Source organism: Dermacentor silvarum, chromosome 1 (assembly GCF_013339745.2).
Source record: "Dermacentor silvarum isolate Dsil-2018 chromosome 1, BIME_Dsil_1.4, whole genome shotgun sequence".
Taxonomy (NCBI): Eukaryota; Metazoa; Arthropoda; class Arachnida; order Ixodida; family Ixodidae; genus Dermacentor; species Dermacentor silvarum.
The window spans coordinates 98,421,529-98,446,685 of NC_051154.1; the positions used below are offsets into that span (position 1 = coordinate 98,421,529).

Consider the following 25,157-nt stretch of genomic DNA (forward strand, 5'->3'; position numbering starts at 1 on the left):
GCCACAGCGTATCGGCCGTGCGGCCGCGGTTGGCTCGTGTGGACAGCCGTTTCTTCAACATGCCCCAGACATTTTCTATGGGATTCAAGTCGGCGCCACATGGAGGGCACTCAAGCTGGCAAACAGCATGTTCTTCTAGCAATGACTGGACGATACGCGCTTTATGGATCGGGCTGCGGTCGTGTTGAAAAAACTAGCAGCCGTCGCTGAAGGGACCGTCCAGCGCATACGGAACGAGGTGTCTAGTGATGACGTCGCAGTACCGTGACGCAGTGAAGAGCCCTTCCAGACGCACAAGGGGACCAAGGCCATCTTTGCTGATTGCTCCCCACACGCTCACGGAACACCGTCCACTGGATAGAACACTCTGTGTGTAATTAGGCAGATATCTGCAAGAAATAGCATACAATTGGGTTCCAGCGGCGCGTCTAAAAATGTTGTGATTCCTCTTGCGTATGAACTGCAATGCTGTTATAGAGTTGCTGTTATAGAAATGCTGTTATAGAGTTGCAATAGAAAACGTGCAAACATCATTAGATAGTACTGAAAGACCCACTGGCAGCTTTTAATTAGCTTCAGAGTAAGTAGTACTACGAAACAATCGTTAATGTTTTCAACATAATACCACTACAGAAAAATCTCGTAATGTCCAAAAGCTCATTTTACGTGAAACATGTTGTGATGCAGAATTAGCTTCGTGAATTAACTGCCAATACACTGTAAACACACCTGCAGTTTAGTGGACGCCAAACCCGCTTCCGTTGGTCCCAGCGCGTGGAAAAAGTTGACTCGTCGCTAAAGATGACATCGCCCCATTTCTCTGTTGTCCAATCTTTCATTGCTGTAGCGAACATGAGTCGTTCTTGTAGCTGGCTGTCTGAGAGGCAGGGCTTCTGTGCTGCTACGAAAGACTGCAGGCCAAGCTCACTCAGCCTTCTTCTTACAGTCTCAGACGATACCGTGAGCGAGAGCGCTTCTCGGATATCCTCTGCACTTTGAAAAGGATCAGCCACGATGGCGGCCGTAATCAGGCGGTCCTCTTCCTCAGTCGTGGCCCTTGGACGCCCACTGCGCTCCATATCTGTGAATCTGTCATCGTCGCGAAAAGCTTGAATAATCCTATTCACGGCAGTCCGGCTCCTGTTGGTTCGGCGGCAGATTTCGCGCTGAGGTATTCCCTCTATAAATAAACGCACAATGTGCCTTCTTTCGTCAAGTGGAACACGCAGCGGCATCTTTCCAAATAGGCAATCACCACGTGGCCTGAAGCAAGTCTACTACGTTTTCAGCGACTGATGCGAAGATGCGCCTATGTGTGAAAGAAAATTTTCTATGCATCCGCTTTTTCTTTATTTTTGATGACAGTGAAACACCTCCCTACCCTTTCTCTCAAGACGCAGAAGCAGCAACACTCATTGGACCAAGATGCTGCCAACCAAAGTGCGCCAGTAAACGTCGCGTAAAAAAAATCGTCGCAGCGCTTCGTGAAACTTATCTACCCACTGGCACACCAGTCGACAAAGGTTGCAGTGATTGCTCCGATACTGCTATCAAGCCAGATATGTGGCGGTCTTATCGCAGACAGCGCTCTGCGTCAACACAACGAACTAACAATGTCATGCACGGGAATAAAAAATTAACAGGCAGGCGAGTACCAAGAGGGCTCATCATATCCGGGAGAGCGCCCCTGTCGCCGCTAGGTGGCGTACCGCTAGGTGGCGCGGATAGGCAGTCTGGCACGCGCTCGCGTGGTCCGCAAACTTTTGTGGTTGACTGTACATGCGTCATCCGCCAGACACTCCCCCGAAGCCAGCGAGGATGGCTGCGCGCGCGGCGACTCGTCTGTCTCATTTTTTTTTTTTTCTTTTTTAAATGTAACCTGGTTTATTGGGCTCTCGGCGTATTCTTGCGTTCATTCTGCACTGGGACAAGACACCACTGCACTATTGGACTACGGCAAGGTGAGAAATCTTGTTTCACAGTCTACGACGCAATTAGGCTTACGGCACGGGACCGAGACTTAAGACGCAGTTAGCGAAAAACAGCTCGGCCATCCTGGCGCAGTTAATTTGAGTTAATGAATCGTGCTGAGACATGTTTCCGACGCTTCCTAGGGGACTATTGTAACTTATTTCGGTTTTTGAGCCACACTGGCCGCACAGGGCGCCGTGTCGCAGTTAGCGATAAGCAGCTCGGCCGTGGTGATATAGTTTGGCGTGTAATGAATCTTAGAGGGACAAGTCTGTGACGTTTTTTGTGGCTCCGCAACAACATATACTTTCTTTCGGTACTCACGCCTGTTGAAAACGCGATGGGCGATTGCGAAGAGTGATAACATGGGGTGTGCTGCTGGCGCCGGCAGAACGCGCGAACGACGAACATATCAGAAACTTGTAATTCGAAAATTACGTCTTCTAAAGGATTGAAAAAAGGCATTGCACCCACGCATTTGTCTTGAGTGCCTGTTGCGTCCGTCTCTGTGTATGTCGCGTACCGTCGCGTCGCCCGAGGCCAACTTTTGGAAACGCGAAGTCGCTCGTGTATTTGTGCTGCCTAAGTGCAGGAAATAATGCCCGGAAATTGGGGAACGCTTGGAAATCAGATGTTTTCATATATGTTTGGGATCAGTCGGGTATTTTCTACGCCATGTATGTAAAAGCGAATTGCTTTTGTTTGTAATGCCGCCCATTCACCGCTTTCGCACGTTTCGCCTCGCAGTATTCCTATGTCTAAATACCAAAATGACTCATGCTTGTAACATGCTGTTACGTGCTTGCAAATGTAACATGCTTGTAATTTACTTTTTTTTTCAGCTGGTACCGTCCGGTGGAGCTTCATACAGGAACTACTGCCTTACCTGCTGGTGTCACAACGTTATATGAACGCACAAAAAGCGCGGAACGAGCTTTTATATAGAGCAAAATAAATATTTCCTCATTGCACAAAACGTCTTGCCTCTACTTTATGAAATTGCACGTGGCACAGATTCGATGGGACTTTGCGAGATCGTTCGCAATCATTTTTACTAAATAATAAACCGATTATGCACGAAGAGCAAAAAAAAAGAAAATGAAAGGAAAAGGGAGGGGAGGGGGGGGGGCGCAGCCGGCGTGCTAGCTTGCGTTCAAAATACGCGCGCCCAAAACCGAAACCGGAAGTTATGCAAGTGATCGACACCGACCGCTTGGCACGCTGCAGTCAATTCGGCCGCTGGGCCCTATGGGAGTGGCCCCTCTTGTTGAATTCCTTTCTCTATGGTATAACGCCAGAAAAAAGATTTCTGCCGTTTTGGTCGTTATCAGCATGGCCGACGACGAGCGCGGGCCGCGCCAGCCGCGCCGCCGATAGTTGAAGGCGAGAGAGAAACGACAAAGTTGAGAGAGGGTTGACAAGAAAAAAAAAAGAAAAGCGATTTTCGTTCCGCATACATCTCATGGATGGCGCTGCAATTCGCGTCGACAAAAAACCAGCGGAGTTTCCGGGGCCTGGGGGAGGGGGCGCATTCTACACCGGCGGCTGCTGCGTATGGCGCGGCAGCGCGGGCCCTATATCTTGAAAGAGAACTGCGACGAGTACAGAGTCTAGGCGCGTAGAGGGCTGAAAGCTTCCTGTGTGCTATGCTATGTTCTCGACGCTTACTTCGCGTTGAAGCGAGAGGCCGCACGAAGGTCAATTCGCTCGCTGCTGCTGCCGCGCTTTCTCCCTCCGGCGTTTTGACAGCAAGCTTCCGCGGTCATCGAGTGACATATGTTCATGTTTGCTTGTGCGCGCGTACCCGCCGCGGTGGTTCAGTCAGCTAAGGCGTTGCATTGCTGAGCACGAGATCGCGGGATCGAATCCCGGCCGCGCCAGCGGCATATCGATGGAGGCGAAGTGTAAAAACGCCCGTGTGCTTGCGTTGTAGTGCACGTTAAAGAACCCCAGGTGGTCAGAATTATTCCGGAGCCCTCCACTACGGCGTGCCTCATAATCAGAACTGGTTTTGGTACGTAAAACCCCAGAAAGAAAGAAAGAAGAAGCTTGTGCGCGCGTGACACCATGCTTGTTAGTTTTATTAGTAAGCGAATGTTTACAAGTTTATACAGCCGATGAAACTATACCATCCTTACTTCGTGTAACTGTCTGCTCATTTGCTATCGCAATAGAAGCATTTCGGGCGTAACGGCGACTTCTTTATCTTCATCTATATATATATATATATATATATATATATATACATATATATTGGCGGGATATCTAAGGGGCTTTTTTTTTCTCTCGAGTACTGTCTGCTATAGCACTTGTGCAATCACATACGTCAGACGATTTCCTGCGCGAGTGTAAGGACTACTTGAAACTTGAAGTAGACCTGAAACATGACAACATCGCAGGCTTCGAAGAATATATAGACGTGTCATGACTGAGTGACGCCATTTTTTTTAATTTAGCGTATGGGTGAGCAAAAACCCAAACCCAAACATACCGTTTGGGTTCGGCGCATGCGCTGTGGCGAGACACTAATAATTAGGGGCCCCTATCTTTCAAGACATTTTTTTATACAGTTGCTCGACGAATAGCGCTGTTCGCCTATTACAGAGCTTACGCGGTGCCTCCGATGGATGCTTCCGATTGTATATCAAGTGGTGGAAGGTGCCACACGAAAACTCGCGTCCGTTTCCGAGAGCCCGCGCTAACTGCGACGGCAGTCCAAGGGGGAAGCGAAAACGGAACAAACGTGTATCTTTGGTACAGGGATTCTTCCTCTCGGTGCGGCATGTATGTGATGATCATGGCAGAGGGTTGTAGAACGCAAGTCCTTCAGAGAATCTCTTTCGGACCTCTTTCAAGAACTCGGGGATCGCGGAAGAGCTCGAGGCCCGTGAGTGCCATGGCCTTGGCCACGAGCAGTGTTGGGCCCTGCGCCTCTTTGTGGCACACGGCCGCGGCAAAGTCCCGGCTATGGTTGGGAGCCGAGCAGACGGCGAACGTGGGCTGGATGGTGGGCACGCGCTGGGACATGTGGCCCATGTCTGACGAAGCAATGAAGTGGAACTTAGACAAGCTCTTGGGTTCGAGCTGCAGGCCCAGCGACGCAGCGCTCTTGCGGAACGCGTCGGCCAGCGGCCCGTTAGTGAGCAGCGCCTCGTAGCCGCCCTGCCAGTCCAGGTCGAGGGTGCAGCCAGTGGATACGGCAGCACCCTGGAAGCAGTTCTCAAGCAGTCGCCGCAGCTGCTCCAGCTCCAACGCATTGGGCGCCCGGTAATAGTAGAAGAGCTCCGTCTCGTCTGGGATCACGTTCGCCACCAAGCCAGCGCGGGTGATTACGCCGTGCACCTGCAATATGTCACGTGCCCTCTCAGGCTGTCTCCGGTTATTCCAGGTCGTTCGATATCTCTTCGACCAAATCTGACTGTGCTTTTGTAAAAAATGTAGCGTTTTGTGTGGTTTAATCGTTATACACATCGTTCCTACTTTGCAGTACTTCATCAGCATTGGGACATACTGCAGCAGACCAGAGAGTCACGATTTCGATTCCCGGCTCCCACATAGGCTGCTTTGCAGCATCACGGCGTCAGATTTCACCGCCGCAGCTGCACAGACTTCTATAGGAGCCTGTGCAGCTGCAGCGGTGAAAGTTGACCTCCAACGTGGAGCCGGTATAACGCGCGGTGAGAAACAAAAATGACGGGTTACTGGTTAAAAAAAAAACGAAAGAAAAAGCTTACATATCAGTTGGTGCGTATTCGAATGAGCCATATACGCAAGGTAACTTTTATTTTACATTCATCGATCATTACGTTTCAAAGCAAACTGGGGGCCTCTGACACATGCCGCGGTGCATATTGACCCTTTTCGCGGCGATCCCGTGGGCGCTGCCATGTTTGATCACGTGGTGACGCGTCCATTGGTTGCCTAAACTGCCTCCGTTGCATCCTTGTTTACAATGGAAGTGTATGACGCCGGCGCGGCTTTGAAAACCTCTGTTTTCGGAGATAACGTAGACGGTGACTAGGTGGACGACACGAAGCTTTGATCACAGCTTCAGAGAACAAGCAAAAGCGCTGTCGGAGTTGATTAGGCTATGTCCAAACGGCACAAGCAGCATATATGGTGCTTGTTTTAAAAGCGGGGCTAAATATGTATTCCAAGCTATTCAAGCTTTCCGATTATGAATTCAGTCAGGATTAGTGTGTTTTGCTCTTTGTTCTTTATTCGGCAAATATTTTGAAGCAGTGGCTTGTCAGTTTCTGACTCAGTGAAGTTCCTCGGTGCGGCCACTATCTGATTATTTTATGCCTAATCGCTCGCGGGTGTGCTCAGTTCCGATAGATTTGTTCCTGCTGCGCACGAGGCTTGAAACGTAGCTGTTTTGTACATTGTGTACCTTGTAGCAAATATATATTACAGCTAGTAACTCGCTTACTCTTGTGGACCGTCACGAAACATTCAGCTTCGACCATTCGTGCGCCATAGGTGTAGTCCGTCGTTTATTGTGCGCATATATTCAAGTGTGCGCCCATTCACTTATTCTTGATACGTTGGCGATAGAGTGGGCGTAAGTTTTCCTGCCATTTGGGACAGATGTGTATAGATAACGTGCGCGAAACTTACTATGAGAGGAAGCGGCGCTACTCCCTTTGTCATTGTTTAACGAGTGGTACTCACTCTTGCCGACGTTCTGGGGATGAAGCCCTTTCTTTGAAGGTTAGCGATACAAGGCTGGCGGATGAGCAAATTTCTGTAGCCTCGAGGAAAGCCGTACATCACGAAGTGCCCGTAACACGTTCGGACAATTGCAGCAGCGGTCCGCGAACTTGGCCACACAGATTCATTCTATTCCCTAACATGCCAGTCACTATTTTTGCAGCCAACTACTGCACACGTCTTTAATCCACATGATTCAATCTAGCATGATTGAAGCACAGTGTGTTAGGGAAAACTCAGTTGCATTTCCGACAGCTGGTCGCACACAAGAAAGGTAGAAGCGGTAATGGTTTCGTATTCGTGCGCGGTCGCTGAGGAGAGGTATGGCGCGCCGCCGTGAGCGCCATCTCGTTTCTCTAAAACAAACTGCTCCGCGGAAAGGGTCAATACATTTGGTATTGACTTCGTTGTCGCACTTCGGCCTTCACCACATGAAAACCATTGCGGAACTCACCAGCTTCGCTGTAAAATGCGCGGGCACCGATAATGCTAAAGCAGATGACTACGCCCTCCTTGCTTATCGGTTTGAAAGCCACGAGAGCAGAGTAAACCAAACAATGCAAAACGACATTTCTGCAGTCACAATTCTAGTCACGTCCTGTCACCCGCTTTGTCCGACCGCGAACAAAAACGCCATAGTTTCCTAGCCTCCTTGGAGTGAGCACGTGAACACTGAATTTCTTTGATATGCTTGCTTTCATGGCTGAGTAGCGATATCTTCGTCCTCCCGCGGGCGGCGGAGTACACAACTTCGGGTCGTCCACGCCATTTCTACATCACGATAGATAGCACAGAGCAAAAAAGAAAAAAAGAAAAGGATTGGCAGAAACGTAGCATCGCGCTGCTAGACCGAGGACCCATATTTCTTTGTTAGCTGTGGTGAGCAAAGCGCACGGTTCGCTTGCGATTTCACAGCATCATTTTAGGCACTATGTAGCTGAAACACGTTGTTAGGCTGACCGTGCACTTCGTTGTAAACAGTGTTGGACCAAGTTATGAACAACATGGCGGACGGAAGAAGCTTCCAGCTGGAAAGCCAGCGCCGACGAATAGGATGCGTCGGCGGTACAAATGTTCTCGTTACTTAATTTTTATTTTTTTTTCTAAGCGCAGACAGGTACTTGACGTATCACTGACTGAGCAGCAGTTGATAGGCCAGTTCATTTTTACCCCGTGGCGACGCACGCTGCCACCAAGGTCGATTCACATAGGTCGCGAAGCTTCGGGCGAAAGGCGGTTCAGAACGAATTGTCACCGACATCAGCAAGGGTGGTTATGGGAGCAGCGATTGAAGCGCCACTATGTTTGGAGGGAACAAACAGTGGGAAAGAAAAAGCGTTTAAAGAGAGACACAGTTAGATTCATTCAACGAAAATAAAGTTCCTAATCGATTTATATACGCATGGCGAGAAAAGAAGAGACAATTCTGTTTTACTAGATCATTATCAATAGATACCTTTTTTTAGCGCCAACCGTAAGAGCACCCATCGATAGCGGCGGGCGTTCACGCCGCTATCACTTGTAATGCAATGCAGCTCTTGAGGTGTGCAGAAAGGCGCGCTCGTAAAGTTCACCTGTTAAAATACGCCCCCCTCACATGTTGTGTTGTTTTGCTTGCCAACGTTTGTCTAAATTTTGTAAAGCGGGTAGTTTCATCGTTTCTTAACCAGTTCAGTCAAAAGCAGTTAAGTTGCGACCGCCAGATAATTGTTTAATTTAGTTGTTTTCGTGCGACAGCGCTGGCCGACGGGCTTGGCGTCCAACGATAGGACGAGCACTCTAGGGCCTAAAGCGTTCGTCGGCCTCCAAAGAAAGTATATATATGTTCTGTGCAGGGATGCGATTTCGTCACCCGTACGGCTGACCTTTTCCTGCATCGCTTTCCGCACTGAAAGCTCGGAACGCCCATCAAATCGTATAGCGGGGAATTTGAATATACAGCTGTAATGGCAGGCTTCCGAAAACAAATTTCGCGCCTTTGAGAACAAAATGACGTCACCTCTGTTTTTAACGGATATGACGTTACAGTATTTTTTCTTCCACCGGAAGTGTTCCCTCCTCACACAGATGGCGCTAAGCCCCATGAACCGCCGATGAACCGCCATGTTTTGAACGTATGGGCTTCTATGGAAGCTTCACTACCAGGTATATCTACCTAGCTGCCACTGCGAAGCTGACGAGTGCAGCTCAGAGACGAAAGCTCATGCGGCCATAACGCTTATGGTCATCACGGTGTCGTGATGCATATATCGGTCACTCCGCGCTCGCGTCATCCGTCTAAAACCATTTGGAGTTCTCGACTGAGAGCTGACGTTGCCGACCTTCCAAGTGGGCCTCATGTGCTGGCGCATGGCGGCCACCGCGGTGTAGGCGGTCACCGCGGCGTCCAGGGCATTCACGGGGTGGGAAGGAGCGCTCGCTACGTACAGCGCTTTGCCCGTGTAGCGCACATGCACTTTGCCCACGGCCAGGTAGGGCGGCGCCACGTCGTTCACCGAGCTCGGGTGTACCATTATCACCGCATCCACGTCGGCCAGTGCGCCACCCTTGACCATGAGCAGCTGCACGTAGAGCAGGCGATTTAGCGCTTGCGAGAATAGTGCGGCACAGCGGCATTATAGGGAGATTTAGAATAGGCGTCTAGAGCTTAGGGTGCCCCAACAAGCGACCGCTTTGCGTTCGCGGTCTGCCCGGCCAGGAAGGTGCATTAATTAGAATAGGGTTCCCAGCTGCGTATATTGAAAATCTAGAAGGCGCCTTAGAAACCGCGCTTGAACGCGAGTGGCTGAAACGCCGCCGACGACACTGATGTCACGCCGTGAGGATTATTGCCTTTGCGTGTCGCCCACACTAGGTTGGGTTAGCGTAAAAGGCGTTAGGTTGTGCGGCGTATACTCTCACAGCGGTTGCAAAGGGCGTCGACGGCGGCGTTTCAGTCAATCGCGTTCAACGAAGGCGCTGTGCCTTCTAGTTTTCCAATATGCGCTTCCCCGGCTTGCGTTAGCGTCACACGATTGCAGCGCCCTTCCTGCACGCTGAAGCAAAACGAAAACGTAAAGCAAAAGAAAGAAAAAATTAAATAATGCAATCCGTAATATTTTACAGGATGACAATATACCTGAGTTTATTTTTAATAAGAAGGCGTTGACGCGTTTCTGAGATGTTCGCGGCTACGTTGAGACGACGTAAAGCAGGTTTGGGGCTTTTGGAACACCCCCGCTATTTTAAAAATGTAGCGTATGGGTTAACAAAAACCAAAAACCAAACATATATACCGTTTGGGTTCGGCGCATGCGCTGTGGCAAGATACTAATCATTAGGGGCCCCCTATCTTTGGGGGACCGTATTCTAAAACAGCCTTTTGTCGTGCGAGCCATTCCGGTTTAGCGACAGGCACCCACGTGATTGGAGCCTGCTCTTACTTAGAGATATACCATGCATTCCAATCACCTTTTAATTTCTAGATCATTCGAAACACCTTTTGTCGATGATCTATACCGCGTTGACTCAGTGGTTATGGCGTTCAGCTGCTCAGTACGAGGTAGCCGGTTAGACCGAACCCACCGACCGATCTGCGCATGCACCGGATTGCTGGAAGTCGCACTGCCACCATCTTGGTTGTAGTCAACTGGTCAACCGCACCACCGCAGTCCGCGCTCGTCGAGTACTGCGTACGAGCTTCCCATACATCTCTGCGACTTCACCACCCAGAAAAATTCGTCATGTATTTTAAGAAATTACATCGGCTGTTCATTGCAGCATGCGAGGCGAACGTTGAAAAGTACCAGCTGCTCTTTCATTTCGGTTGTTACCCGCTGATTACGCGTTAAGTATCGTATTTGTTCGAGCTTTGTATGTACACTGTAAACGGAAATAACTCTCAGGTGGGAGTATACTGCTTGTCCTCTAGCGACCCCCCGGTTGGGAGTTTATTATGCTCCGAATGATCGGAGTATAATTTTTACTCCGTGCGGACGGAATTTTTGCGTGGTGCCAGGGGAGTTTTCTTTCCTGTCATTTTTATTTCGGGCTGGACGGAGGTTTTCGAGCTGCACCGGGAGTATAAAAAAACTATCACGTCAAATTGCGTGGATAATTTTATATGTAGAGGCTGTGGCTCAAATTCCGAAATATACGCACAAGAATAAGTCAAATTCTGCGAAACAAGTGAACGAGACCAACAAACCATGACATAGATAAACAAACATTTGAGAAAAACATCGGATGAGCAACTTGCAAAAACATCCATCGTACACACTACATGCAACAACTAACCTTGCCAGTATATATAGCCACGATTTTCTGTGCCTCGAAACGGCCTAGCGAGCAGCTGTACTGTTTTCAGAATTACGACTCACAGGCTCGCACATATGAGATCTGCCTCTCTGAAGGCAACATGAAACCTAAATGCACACGAAACTGTTAATTCAGAATAGTGAAAAAACGACTTTAGTGGCATAAATTTTCAAAATTAGAATGCCATTCTGTGAGTGCTGAAGCGACTTCGCACACTGCCGGCGTCCGCGGCCTAAAAGTAGTGCGTTAGTTACAGTACGCAAGAAAAACGTACGTGCGCGTGCTTCATAACAAAATTAGCTTCGTGCGAAAGAATTGTGGCGGGACAACAATTTATTACATGTGAGCATGACCCGTAGCAGCCCACGTAACACCGAAAATTGCGTAGGCATACATTTTTTTTACCGCACTACTTGCTCCGCGTCCAAGCAATGTCTCTCGGTTGTGAAACGGAGCTATATATATGTCACTGATCTGGCAAACGAATCATCACGCTCGGAGCCAGCAGGTATGCTCCTAAAGCATTATCTTTGACGGAGCATGATGTTAATGCAATATCCGAAGCAACGACGTCATCAAAACAGAACTGCGCGACAACAATTCGATTGACATCACTCAGTAAGAAGCTTTATTCACAGTGCGTACCTACGTCCTACCGTATTTCCTGGGCGAGGATATCCGTACACAGGTTCATAAAAAGAATTGCTTGCACCACGGTCTATACTTACTGGCAGCACAGCACAGTAACGAAGTCGGAATATGGCATTCATGTGCGGCTATGACGGACGTGGTCCCTCGAACAGCGGCTGCTGTTGCCATTGTTACGCGGCACTTTACACCGGACGTTGTCAGCATATACTCAAAAGGACATAAAAGTGGTATTTCACGCACTGAAGAACACAAGTCAAGGTCACGCAACACGAAAGCACAGCCAGAAACCTGAGCCGACATCACGGGTCAACTGGCAGCTTCATGATATCCCTAAGCCTTTTTCCGCACTTGAAATCGTTGGTCTTGCATTCATCGCTGGCAGCAGAGTGATCACAGCTAACGTACATAAAGATGAGATACAGTGAGCTTCAGACAGGCCTATAACACTTTCTGGAAGGAAGTATAGGAAAGAAAATCGGCGAAACACTGGTACGGAACAACACTTCACAGATGTAAACAAACCGTCAGCCATGAGCACCGCCGACCCCGCCGAACGCGGCCGGTCGCTCGCGCGGCGCATAGCCTTATGGGAAGCACCACGTGACCAACCTGTTCCGGCGGGGGAGTTTTTTAAAATTCCCTGTGCGGAGTTCCCGCGGAGAACTAAATTTTGAAGGCGGAGTGGAATCACGTCATGTCCGCCCTTATCCTCCCACAGGTAGTGAGCGGAGTGAAACGAGGGAGATGCCGTTGTATTCCTCCCATACGTCGCAGTAAATATTCAAGGATGGGAGTATATAGGGCACATCACCTTGCTATAATTCCGATGTGGGGGTATTTTCGTTTACAGTGTACATGCTGATGTACGCGGTCGTTTTGCTTTACTATTTTTGCACACGTGCATCTCAGTGACTGCAACGTTATGTTTGCTTAGCGATGGACATAATAGGATTTGTATACCTGTTGGAGACAGGTTTGAAATGCGGCGCATGAAACTTTCGTGCCCTAATGGTGCTTACCAACATGGGTTTCGCGCACGACTTGCAGACTTCGGTAACAGCGATATCTAGTTCTTAGGTAAGCTTGATTGGCTATCGGCGTTTTTAACAGCTAAAAGCGCCGATAACCAATCATCGCCGAGTCATCGATAGCCAATCAATAGCTAATCGATCAATAATCAATAAATTCCGGGAAATGCTGGGAATGACTTGGTAGTGCTTAGCCTAGCCCAAATACGTGACCAATACCTTGCGATAGCCACTCGATAGCCAATCGATAGCTAATTGATAATCGAAAAATAATCAATAAATTCCGGGAAATGCTGGGAATGACTTGGTAGTGCTCAGCCTAGCCCAGATACGTGGCCAATACCTTGCGATAACCAATTGATAGCCAATCAATAGCTAATCTAAAATCAACAAATAATCAATAAATGCCGGGAAATGCTGGGGATGACTTGGAAGTGCTTAACCTAGCCCAAAAGCCAGGACTCGTAGGTACCCACCAGCTCCGCTGAAGAGCATTGCGCCTCCAGTGCAAGCTACGCTAACTTTTCGTTCGCATTCGAGCGAATGGTACGCTTGCTGCTTCGAAAACTCCGACTGCGTGGCGTGAGGCGAGCGTCCCTTCTTTAGCCCACGTGAATACGCGCAGCTCTCCAGGAGTATGAGCAGCCGCGATATACTTTTATCAGTGATTCGTACTGGTCGATTTAAGACAGTATCATCGCTGTCGCTGCTAGCGATGGCAGAGGCCTCTTGCTCATGTTCGGGTGGCACATCTGAGCTCTCGGGAACTTCAGGCTGGCAGGTGAATATAAAAGAAGAAAGCCATGTATTTCAGTCTTATAACACTCAATTTTTTTATTTATTTACAATACCCTCAGGGCCCGAGGGCATTACAGAGGGGAGTTTGTTTTGATTTAAAAAAAAATGAACATAAACAGCAGTAAATATACAGATTATTCTCAATATAAGAGACTCACAAATGAAAAAAAAAGGTTAAATAAAAATTAAATATGGGGTTTTACGTGCCAAAACCACGATCTGATTATGAGGCACGACGAAGTGGGGGACTCCGGAATAATTTGTACCCCGTGGGGTTGTTTAACATGCACCTAAATCTAAGTACACGGGTGTTTTTGCATTTCGCCCCCCATCGAAATGCGGCCGCTATTCGTCCCCGTGTTTCTTCTCGCGCTGTGTATTGCCAGAAGCACCTATTAATCCGTTGGATCCACGTCTCTCGAAGCTTTCGCTCTTTAGGAAACACAGAATCCGAAGCCTTTGTCCCTTGTGTGGTTGTTGTAGCACCCAGGAACGCAGCAGGTGAATCCTCCCATCTCACGATGGCTTACACGAACCATAAAAATTGCCAAAAATCGTTCGGAAACAGGACGCACAAGCACTCCGGGCGACTGGAGCTGCCTGATGACTACAAGTACCAGTATGCACCGCGGCAGCGGTGGCGCCGTGAAACTGGCCGGTGGGATCGGTCCGAACGCAGCGGCCGCCCTCCGGTGGGGCGTTATGCCAAAGCGCACGTGGGCCGTGCTTTGGATGTTAGTAAAAGAATCCCAGGTGGTCGAAATTAATCCGGATGTACACCACTACTGAGCCTCTCGTAGCTCTTGAGTTGCTTTGGGACGTTGACATCCTTAATTCAGTTACCATTTGCCAAAGACGCACTGTCCACCCTTGTCGGTGAAAATACATCGGGTCATTACTCGAACATTCATTCATGATTGTGCAGCGCACTTCTTTTAAGTCTTATCACTGCCCTCCTTTCGCGTACGACCAAACCGACCAATTGTGGGGGCTTTCATTGACTGTGTAAAGGACTGATTCACAGTAAAGGAAAGATGAAAGGTGCATTTCAGGGTAACTGGGCGCTTTACTGTTGCATAATTTGGCCACGCACCTTGCCGGAGCCGCCCTCCTCGGCTGGCGTCCCAAGGCAGACGACGCGGCCTGGAAGATCTGGTGTCGTTTCGAGCGCCTTTTTCAGCGCCAGTGAAGCGCCCAGGGCAGCTTCGGCGATGAGGTTGTGTCCGCACGTGTGGCCTACCTCGGACAGTGCGTCGTACTCGGCCAGGAAGCACATGCACGGGCCGCTTACGCCGGGCCGCGAGTACTCGGCCCGAAAGCCCGTCGGCAGGACGTAGCTGGGTGTCACCTGCACGCAGGCACTGTCTCTTCCACGGCATGCGGAAGCGGCGCCGCTGCGCAAAGGGACGCTATGGAACAAAGCGCACGCACGCCATCGATAATTGCTTCAATGATATATCGAAGTACATCGCGCTTCCCAGAGTAACACGGTAATACTGTGTCACGCCGTTTACATGTGGCGCATCATCCAAAACCATGGCGGCCAAAGGAAGCTGGAGCCTGTTCCCGGCGAGCCCGTTTCGCACTTGAATGGTGCGTGAACAGCACACGCAACGGCCACCCATTTGGCAGCAGTTTTGAAAGTATACCGCTCGGCCACAGTTCATATAGCACCCGACGGCCAATCGCGATTCTGGGCATATTAACGAAGACTGCACTTACGAACGAAAAGCTTTGTGAATGCGGCCTCAATCTCAATTTCGTTGTCTGGAATCTATACACAGACAATGGTAATTTTCGCCGAAGAGTGCTGTTCGGACGCGAGTACGCGCGGAGAAGAGAGAGAGAGACGACTCGACGGCGTGAATACCAACTGTCAACTGGTTTTATTTTTCTTTTGCTTCAGCCGCCCTTGGGGCTGCTCGCCCTTTCCACTCGTCACCATTGGTGGAGAGTGGAGGACGGGAGCGCGGGGTGCAACCGGTATGGTGGCTAGAAAGGTTTCGGAGGTGCGGTCGCTGCTCGCCCTTGCCTGCACGTTGTGGCCCTCTCACGGCCGCTCCAGCACTCCCCCCTTAGTGGGTTGCCGAACGGAGTGATCAAAGGTCCAGGCGAGTAGGGGCTCTTGAGCACCGTCCACTTTGCGTACGTTGCGTATACCGCAGCGGCGTCACTGTCCATGTGTGCGGGCTTGAAACGGTCAAGCGACACAACCTCTTGGTGGCCGCATTTATCGATGGTGACATGCTTGTCCCCACGGCGGAGGACCTTAAACGGTCCATCATATGGTGGTTGAAGAGGCCGCCGAATAGCGTCATGTCGCACAAACACGTATGGGCACAATGTGAGCCGCGGGTCGACATGTACAGCTCGCGTCCCTGGATACCGCGGGGGCACAGCACGAAGTTTGCTCATCATATCGCGTAGACGAAGTGCGTAACCAATGGAAGCCGCAGGTGTCTCGTCTGAGCCGTGCACAAATAACTCCCCTGGCAGCCTGAGTGTCGAGCCATAGACCAGCCCCGCCGCGCTGCAGCCAATGTCTGCTTTTAGAGTGGACCGTATGCCCAAAAGGACGAGCGGGAGCGCCTCCACCCAGCTGTGTTCTTCGGTTGCTGTGAGTAAGCTGACGGTGAAAGCGCTCCACCATGCCATCACTCATGGGATGGTACGCCGTTGTACGCATGCGAGTGGCACCGATGAGCTGAGTGATGTTAGTGAAGAGGGCGGATTCAAACTGCCGGCCACGGTCCGTTGTGATCGTGGAAGGCACCGCGAAGCCGGCAACCCAATGGTACAGGAAGGCACTGGCAACCGTTTCAGCGGTGATGTCCACGATAGGGATGGCCTCCGCCCAACGGGTGAATCTATCCACGCATGTCAGCAGATGCGTGGATAGATTCACCACGGACAGATAAGTCTGTCCGTGGCAGGGTGGTAGTGGGCCAACAATCTCCAGGTGAACATGATCGAATCGGGAGTCCATGCATGGTTGTGAGTGCTCCCAGTGCTGTCAAGGTGTGTCGCTGTATCTTGGAACGCTGGCAGGCTACACAATCACGTGCCCAGCGCCCGACGTCACAATTAATGCATGGCCAGACAAACTTTGCCGTCACCAGTCTCTGTGTGGCTCTAATCCCTGGATGAGAGAGTCTGTGCAGCGATTGGAACACGTGGCGACGGAGGTTGGAAGGCACAAACGGGCAAGCATTGCCAATAGTTATGTCACAGCAAATTCTATCTTGGGATCCGGGAATCCGCAGCCACTGCAGCTTCAGGGCAGTGGTTGCGGTCAACAGGCTCTTTAGCTCGCCGTCTTCACGTTGAGCTGCTGCCAAAGTGGAGAGATCAACCTGCTGTGTGGACACAATGGCATTTATAGGGTTCCGGGAAAGGGCTTCTGCCACCTCGTTGTCGCCCCCCTTGACGTGGCGGATGTCTGTCGTGAATTTAGATATATATGACATGTGGCGCAATTCCCTCGCTGTGTACGTGCCACCGTCGGAGCTTAGTGAATGGAAAGCGTAGGTAAGCGGCTTGTGGTCAGTAAGGACGAAGAATTCTAAACCTTCCATAAAGTGGCGAAAATGTCGGATGGCCGCGTACATGGTCAGCTGTTCTCTCCCGAAAGTACTGTAGCGGCGCTCAGGGGGGTTAGCTTCCTCAAGAAAAACGATGTCGGGCGCCAGATTCCATCGACGAGCTGCTGTAAGACAGCACCGACGGCTGTGTCGGAGGCATCGACCATCACACACTGCGGAATGCCGGGCCTAGGTTATGCAAGGAGTGCGGCGTTTGCCTGGGCGTCCTTGATCTTGCGGAACGCTTCGCTTGGCTCTTAATACCAGGAAAGGGTGTCCGAGCAGTTTCGTGAAGTGGCCAGCAGGTTGTGAAGAGGTTGGAGGATTTGGGCGCAGTGGGGGATGAAACGGCGGTAGAAATTCACTAAACCCAGAAATTCTCGCAGCTGGCGCTTTCTATTTGCTGCGGGAATCCTTGCACTGCTTCAACCTTGCTGGGATGAGGCCGAACTCCTGAGCTAGAAATTATGTGTCCTAGGAACGACAGCTCGGGTACACCAAGCTCGCATTTGGCCATGTTCACGACTACCCCGTGTTCGACTAAGCGCTGGAAAACGATGCGCAGGTGCTTTATATGGTCTTCTGGTGTGCCGCTTGCAACGAACAGGTCATCAAGGTAAGCGTGGCAGAAGTTGAGGCCGCGTAAGGCGCCGTCCATGAATCTCTGGAAAGTCTGACCTGCATTTCGGAGGACGAACGGCATCCGAAGGAACTCGAATAGTCCGAAGGGCGTCGCGATGGCTCTCTTCGGGACATCCTCCGGAGCAACGGGAATTGATGGTATGCCCGCACTAGGTCTATCTTTGAGAAGATGGTAGCACCATGCAGACTCGTCGTGATGTCATGGACATGCGGTACCGGGTACATGTCTGGTGTCGCAACCCGGTTTAGCGCACGGTAGTCTCCGCATGGGCGCCAGTCTCCCGGTGTCGACTTTGGGACCATTAGAAGTGGAGATGCCCAAGGGCTCGATGAGGGCCTGATAATCCCCAGTTCCAGCATGTGGTCGAATTCCTGCCGGGCGACTTTCTACTTCTCCGGGCACAGACGACGAGGCCGCGCGTGCGCGGGCGGGCCGCTGGTGGAGATATAGTGGCATACCGCGTGCTTCGCCGCAGAGCCGGCTGCCTCGTCAGTTGAGTAAATTCGTGCAGGATGCGAGCAAAATGTTCGGCGCCGGCCGGCCCGAGCAGCGTAGGACTCAACGGAGGGTGTTTTGAGGGGTTGCACTGCACAGTCGCTTGCGACACAGGATCGTGGAGTCGTCTGTTGCGCACATCGACGAGAAGACCAAAGTGCCGAAGGAAGTCTGCTCCCAGGATAGCGAATTTCACCTCTGCCACAATGAAAATCCATCGGAATGTTTTCTTCAAACCTAAATCCAGTGGCAGCGAGCGATATCCGTAAGTGGAAATGGTGGTATTGTTGACCGCCTGAAGGGTAGACGCACTGGGGACACGGAGCTCTGTTAACAAAGCCGGCACCACGCTCACCTCAGCACCGGTGTCCACGAGGAATCGCAGGCCACTGTCACGGTCGGTGAGAAAGAACACTGAAGGACGACGCTCTGGGGTATCCGGAACACTGGTCGCCCTCAGTGCCGACTGCGGTCGTTTCTCGCGTAATCGCAAGATGGTATACATTTGCGGGCCGCGTTGCCGTGCTTCCTGTGGTACCAACAGATTCTCTGTCGCAGTTGCTGGGGTTGCGCTGTGGCACGCTGGTGCTCCGCACGCGCGCTGCCGTCCCGTATGGCTGCTACGGTGTCGGCGAGGTGAGAGATCTGCTCCCTTATGTCCTGCAACTCGTTGGTAGATGTGCGGCAGTAGCGCACCCAGGATCTCTGCCAGGGGGGGGGGGGGGGGGGGGGGGGGTTGACAGTTTGCCAATACCCTCTAAACAGCGCTAATTTCAATTTCTTCGCGGAAAATTGTTAAAGAATGCGTTTTTGCGAGTGTGCAGACGATTGCGCGTCTTACATCTTAGTTGCAGTACTCAAATCGGCCTCAGGGGGGGGGGGGGTTACAACCCCCGAATCCCCCCCCCCCCGTAGGTGCGCCACTGATGTGCTGAGTCCCATGTCTGTTTGCACCCCGCGATCGATGGCGAAGTCACTGCCGTTACTAAGTCGGTGAGTTCGGCCAGCTGAGAAAGCTGTTTGTCGGCAGCTGAGGCGAGGACCATCCAAACGTTTGTGGGGAGCCGTTGCAGGAAGAGCTACCGAAGCAGCCTGCTGTCCACGTCGGTGGTCGTCGTGCCGAGCAACTCTTGCATGTGGCGCAACAATTGGCTAGGGGTCCGGTCGCCGAGCTCAGCGCCGTGTAGCAGCTGTTGCAGTCGCTGAGGCTCTGATGGCGTGAGGCGGCTGATGAGCAGTTGCGTGAGCGTTGTGTATGCGTTCACTGCAGGTGGAGCGACCAGTAAATCTCGTACTTCGCTCGCTGTTGTAGGTGGAAGGCTGCCGACCACGTGGTGGTACTTTGTCTGGTCGGTAGTAATGCGTCGGGCGGCGAATTGCGATTCCACTTGCAGGAACCAGAGTTCTGGGTCGGCTGTCCAAAATGGTGGTAGCTTAACGTCGACGGCGGAGATGGCTGGTGCGTCGGCTGAAGTCTCCATAGCATCGATATGTGGTTGTCGTTAAGCCTCGTCCGGGTCACCACTGTTGTGACGCGAGTACGCGCGGAGAATAGAGAGACGTACGACTCGACGGCGTGAATCACAACTGTCAACTGACTGGTTTTATTTTACTTTTGCTTCAGCCACCCTTAGGGCTTCTCGCCCTTTCCACTCGTCACCATTGGTGGAGAGTGGAGGACGGGGGCAGGGGTGTAACCGGTATGGTGGCTAGAAAGGTTTCGGAGGTGCGCTCGCTGCTCGCCCTTGCCTGCACGTTGTGGCCCTCTCACGGCCGCTACAGTGTTATCACCTAACTAGGAAACAGCAGGCTTGCAGTTTTGTGTCATGTGTCCCGGAAATTTAGCACCAAAGCTTCCATGATTCTGGAGGCGAAAAAAAAGATTGATACGGTGCCTATATGCGCCCACAAAAATGACAAATTCCATGCTTGAGACAGGTGTGCGGAAGTGAAAATGAAAGTGATTAAGTTGCCGGAATGCAGCGCCCCCAAGCAGCGCTGCCTTTTTGTGTTGCTGTTGCGCCATGCCTAGCGGGCAAGTGATAAGTGGCCGCGGTAGTCGGCGTTCAGACGCAATAAAACGTGAGTTCATCAAGACTAGGCGTGCTTGGCCTGTTTCTTCAGTAGCTGCGCTTAGCGGGCCAACTACTAGGCGTGCTTGGTCTGTTTCTTCGGTGGCTGCACTTCAAGAGCCAACATGGCTCACATTCAATGAACCATACCCAATCGTATCAACTGGCGACGAGGATTGTATCTCTCCTTAATCGTTGTATTTCTTGTGTGACTCCATCTGTCAAGGCATATGGCAGAAGGCGAGGCTTGAAGAACCGAGGTGGGGCATCAGAAGGAACATGTAATGACGCTTTAGCACCTTTGAACATACAAAGACCTTCTTCGAACACCTCTGCAAAGTCTTGGACTAGGTTTTGATGTCAGAAAGTGCATGTATATTTACTTCAACATTGGAGAGGCCCATGCCCAGCTCGCGCATCCAGTTGCGTCCTAGCAGAGTAGGTGAACTGTCCCCAGTCAGAAAAATGGGTAGATCCGCCTCCTTGCCATGAAACTTCACAAGGACATCAGTCTTGCCTTGAACTTTTTCAGTTCCCCGGAATAGCTTCGCAGAAACACTTGCGACGGCTGCACATTAACCGAAGGCAGAAACTGTAGAAGCCGCGACATTGCAATGACGGAGACGCTTGCCCCCGCGTCCACTTCCATGCGGAGCGGTTTGCCGCACACATCAACGGTGACTGTCAACGGCGGAGGCGGTTCGGCGTAGTTAATTTGCCATATGTCGTAGACTTCTGAAGGCGAAGCTGTAGCGGCATCTTTTACAGTGTGCACGCGAAAGCGGTTGCTTGACGACTGCGAACTTCGTGCAGTGGACGAACGCTGCTTATGAGGACTGCTGCTTCGGGCTTGGCCGTCCTTTCGTTTCGTGTTGCAAACTTTCGCCAGATGACCCCGTCTATGGCAGTAACTACAGACGGTCTTCACATGCTTGCATTCGGATGCAAGGTGTCCACCCCCGCAGCGATAGCAGGTGACGGCCACGGAGCCTGACGAGACGCGGTGGGTCGAAAAGGTGCCGTTAGGGTTAGCTTGTGCAATCTCCCCGGCATCCTTTTTTGCTGCTTTCATTGCTAGGGCTGTCTGCACGGCATCCTGCAAAGTGAGCTCCGCATTTTCCAGCAATCGTGTTTGAATGTCTGCGTTGTTCACACCACACACAATACGGTCGCGTATCATGTTTTCTAGTTCGGCAGCGAAGTTGCAATGCTCAGAGAGGCTTTTCAGCACTGCAGTGAACCCGCTCATAGATTCGCTTTCCGCGCGAACTCAGGAGTTGAAACGGAAACGCTGCACGACTGCAGACGGCTTCGGGCAATAGTAGTTTCCAAGAACCAAAAGAATCTGTTCGAGGGTTTTGTCACTCGGCTTGTCGGGTTTTACCAAGTTGCGAAGTAACGCATACGTCGTCTGCCCGCAACAACTGATAAATACGGACGTTTGCTTGTCTTCGGCGATATCGTTCGCCACGAAAAATGCTTCGAGTCGGTCCACATAGCAGGGCCAGTCGTTCCCTCCCCCCTCGAATGGCTCGAGACTGCCGAAATTTGGCATGTTGAACGGGTGGACGAGCCCCGCGGGAACGCAGACTCACTTGAAACTGCCGTGCGGGAACGCCGACTCACTTGAAACTAGGCGGTTCGGCATAGTTAATTTGCCACATGTCGTAGACTTCTGAAGGTGAAGCTGTAGCGGCATCGTCATCTTTTACAGTGTGCACGCGAAGGCGGTTGCTTGACGACTGCGAAATTCGTGAAGTGAACAAACGCGTGCTTTGCCTGTTTCAGTCTCTTGAGACTCGTCGCTGGCTGCTCCGGCGGCTCACCTATAGCTACGCGGAGTAGCGGATACACGCTAGGAAATGTAGAATAACAAAGGTGAGACGCTGGCGCCCGAGCCTCTTACCCGGAATCCTGCCTTGTAAAACTCTTCCGTAAGCAGGTCATGCGCTTTTTTTTCCTCGAAACGCACTTCCGGCACCCTCCAGATGGCTGCCTGCACGTCGTTGAGCAATTTGGCATTCACGTCCACCGCTTCAACGACGCAGCGCGCCACGGGATCCATTGTCAAAGGCACCGTTGCGAGACCGCGAAGGGCGAGCCTCTGCGAGCGATGCGGCGAATTTGTACGCCCCAATGTAGCGCTCGACGTCGCGGTCCTCACCCGAGCTCGGGAGAGGCATTGAAACCTGCATCAAAACACGGAAGCATCAATAAAGGTAAGAACCCAGACACGCAGTGAACTTTCAGTAACAAAACATACTCAACCTCTGTCTTCATTTTTTAAAATTTTTTACAAGGTTTCTCTCAATCATAATGAAGAAAACATATAAAAAAGTTGCCATTTTGGTAAAAAAAAACACAGGAGTGACTTATCAAATCTGTCCTTTTATCCTCCTCGTAAAATTTCTCCTTTAATGTAATAAGCTATCGCTGATGTCAGGTTGGCTACATTGTAACGCGACCGCCCAAAGAGCCCCGTCTTTGTCCCAGGGCGCATGTCCAAAGATGATGATCATCCGCTACAGATACAAGACCAAAATACTTTGGATATTTCACATGATCTTCGGATGGTAGACTCCAGGTCCAAATGACGGTAAGTGACAAGGCCGCCACAGCCCCAAGTCTCCGGAGAAACACTTTCTTCTCCCGACAAAGATTGAGGGGAAGACACACTTGGAAGGATTAATCAGTATATCGCGGGCGGAGAGATATTTAGGCACTGATGACTCCCGCGAGCCGTCATTCTTGACCGAGAGCTCTGTCGTCTGGTAGTAGCTCCAGACGGATTCAGGCATATTGCCAGCGCCCCCCACATGTACTTAGAACCATGCCACCTGATCGAACCCATCTGCTCGATGTGAAAGACTTGCCTCAGAGGAGCGCAGCCCTACGTCTTCAGCATGGCTCTCTTCAAAACGGTTGGGGCTTTATGGCGATGATGATATGTTGGTTGTTCGGTGCCAAGTGGGATCGTGCAACTCACAATGGGGGATAGATCAAGAATCGTGCATTCGGAAGGAGCAACTAAATAAAAAAATCTTTTTTTAGAATAAATCGAATGTAAGATGGTAGCCATGTCTTTTGTAAAGCCTCGCCATTGTTACATGCAAGATCGTCAGAAGTAAAAAATATACATAATTTATGTAGAAAAGCAACGTCATAAACCTCTTTTTGGTTTCTTTCAGTTCTTGGTCGCAGTCGCCGTCACACTGCGACGGTAAAGTTCGTCACTGAAGCCCGCCGTCTACTTGCTCAGTCTCATCGCTTTTTATTTTCTCTTTCGTTGCTTGTCATATCTTTTGTTGCTTTTTTCTTATTGTTATTATTCTGCACAGAGTGCTCTCAATTTATCTTTTTTTTTTTGCACCTTGTTTCTAAGTTTCATAAACAAAATTATTTAAATCGAAGACCCTTCGATTCTCTTAGCTCACGCTACCCGATTATATTGTCAATCACCCACAGTAGGTATGGGCCGCAGTTTCTGAGGTCATCATCATCACCTGCTGCACTGCATCCACTAGTGTCACAGTAGAACGTAGAGCACTGTTCCCTAATTGGTCTCACAGGTGTAACTTAATGGTTCCGACTAGCCCTGAATTGTCTCTAAGCTCAACCCCAAGGCTACCCTCGATCAGCAACTGCCTGCACCCACCACCGTCCGTCCATCATTGCTTCTTTTTTATACATGAGTCCTTACAACGCGCTTCCTCGTATATCCTATAAATATATGCAGCTCCATCTGACGCAAGCTAAATAAATAAAGAAGAAAGGGGATCGCACCAGAGAGCGCCAAAGTGACACACCTCCAAGTGAGGCTGGAATCATCAAGAAGGATCGAGCTCGCCCAGTCTTTTTTCGAACTACTGCTTTTTTTATTTCTTTTTCTTGAAGGCGGGGGGTGGCGGGCGACGATTTGCCTTTCAGGAAGATTTTTTAGCTAAATTTATATTTATTTGCTATTTTCTATTCTTTTAATTATTTCCCATTTATCTCCGTTGCTTTCTCGGAATTACTAATCGCGTTCTAATTCAATCCACCATAGTGGGTATGAGCCAGTCATACAGGACAAACAAACAAATAAAGAAAGCAGAACTCTGATCCCCCATGATGGGTATATGCCACCTTGTGAAGAGGAACAACAACAGCAAAACGCCGAATCTTTCAGCTCTACACTTTTTGTGAATTTATTTGACTTTACCAGTGAATTGCTGCTTCCTGCTTAGCTGCTATTCAGATGGCGTCTCACGCGCGTCCACGGGACTCGGCAGTGCCCGCGGCGGCTGCCTCCAGACGCGCAACGGTGCCGCGAGCGACACTGACAGCGACGACACCATGCACTACTATGCCAGCAGTGAAGACAATTGTGACGACCCCTTCGAGCTGGTGCGTGTTATGTCGTCGACGGCGGCCCGGGCGGCGGCGGAGGCGCCGCCGTAGAACAAGGGTGTATTAGATCTTGCCGTTGAGTGCGGGAGCCAGGGGACGTCGAGGACGGACTTTGGGAAATGGAGGTTTATTTACATTATTTACAGTGCTAATATACAAAGTAATGAACAGTCACACAGTGAGCGACGGCCGGCAGCAAATCGTACGCTGCGGCCCGTGGCAAGGAGAGGAATGTCCCTCTCCTCGAGTTGTCACTCTTTTAACCCCTTTGGTCTCTCGGAGTCTCTCGGAATTCCTTGGATTCCATTGAGGTTCCTCGGGGTCCCGTCATTTTTGGCCAATCGTCGAGCCAGCTCAGGTGTCGTCATTTTCCTCCCCTGGTATTGGTCCGTGCAAGTGCCGTCATATTCGGCCAATGGGGACGCGCCGAGGGCTCCATTGTCCGGTGGTTGATTTGCCTCCGGCGTTGCCTCCTCGCCTGGAAGCGCTCAGCTGAAGGAGACGGGATGTTCTCGGAACG

At 50.8% G+C, this 25,157-nt stretch overlaps 1 protein-coding gene across 1 annotated transcript in view; it reads right to left on the bottom strand.

Moving 5' to 3' along the window:
- Nucleotides 1-4,797: 4,797 nt before the first annotated feature.
- The window catches only part of LOC125944697 (xaa-Arg dipeptidase-like), a 208,911-nt gene continuing 188,551 nt past the window's right edge, over nt 4,798-25,157 (bottom strand). The window contains exons 2-5 of the mRNA XM_049665568.1: nt 22,155-22,437; nt 14,551-14,851; nt 9,006-9,245; nt 4,798-5,313 (exon numbers count right to left, since the gene is read on the bottom strand). Of these exons, the coding sequence (XP_049521525.1) occupies nt 4,798-5,313; nt 9,006-9,245; nt 14,551-14,851; nt 22,155-22,270 (1,173 nt within the window). The 5' untranslated portion in view covers nt 22,271-22,437. The remainder of the gene's footprint in view (nt 5,314-9,005; nt 9,246-14,550; nt 14,852-22,154; nt 22,438-25,157) is intronic.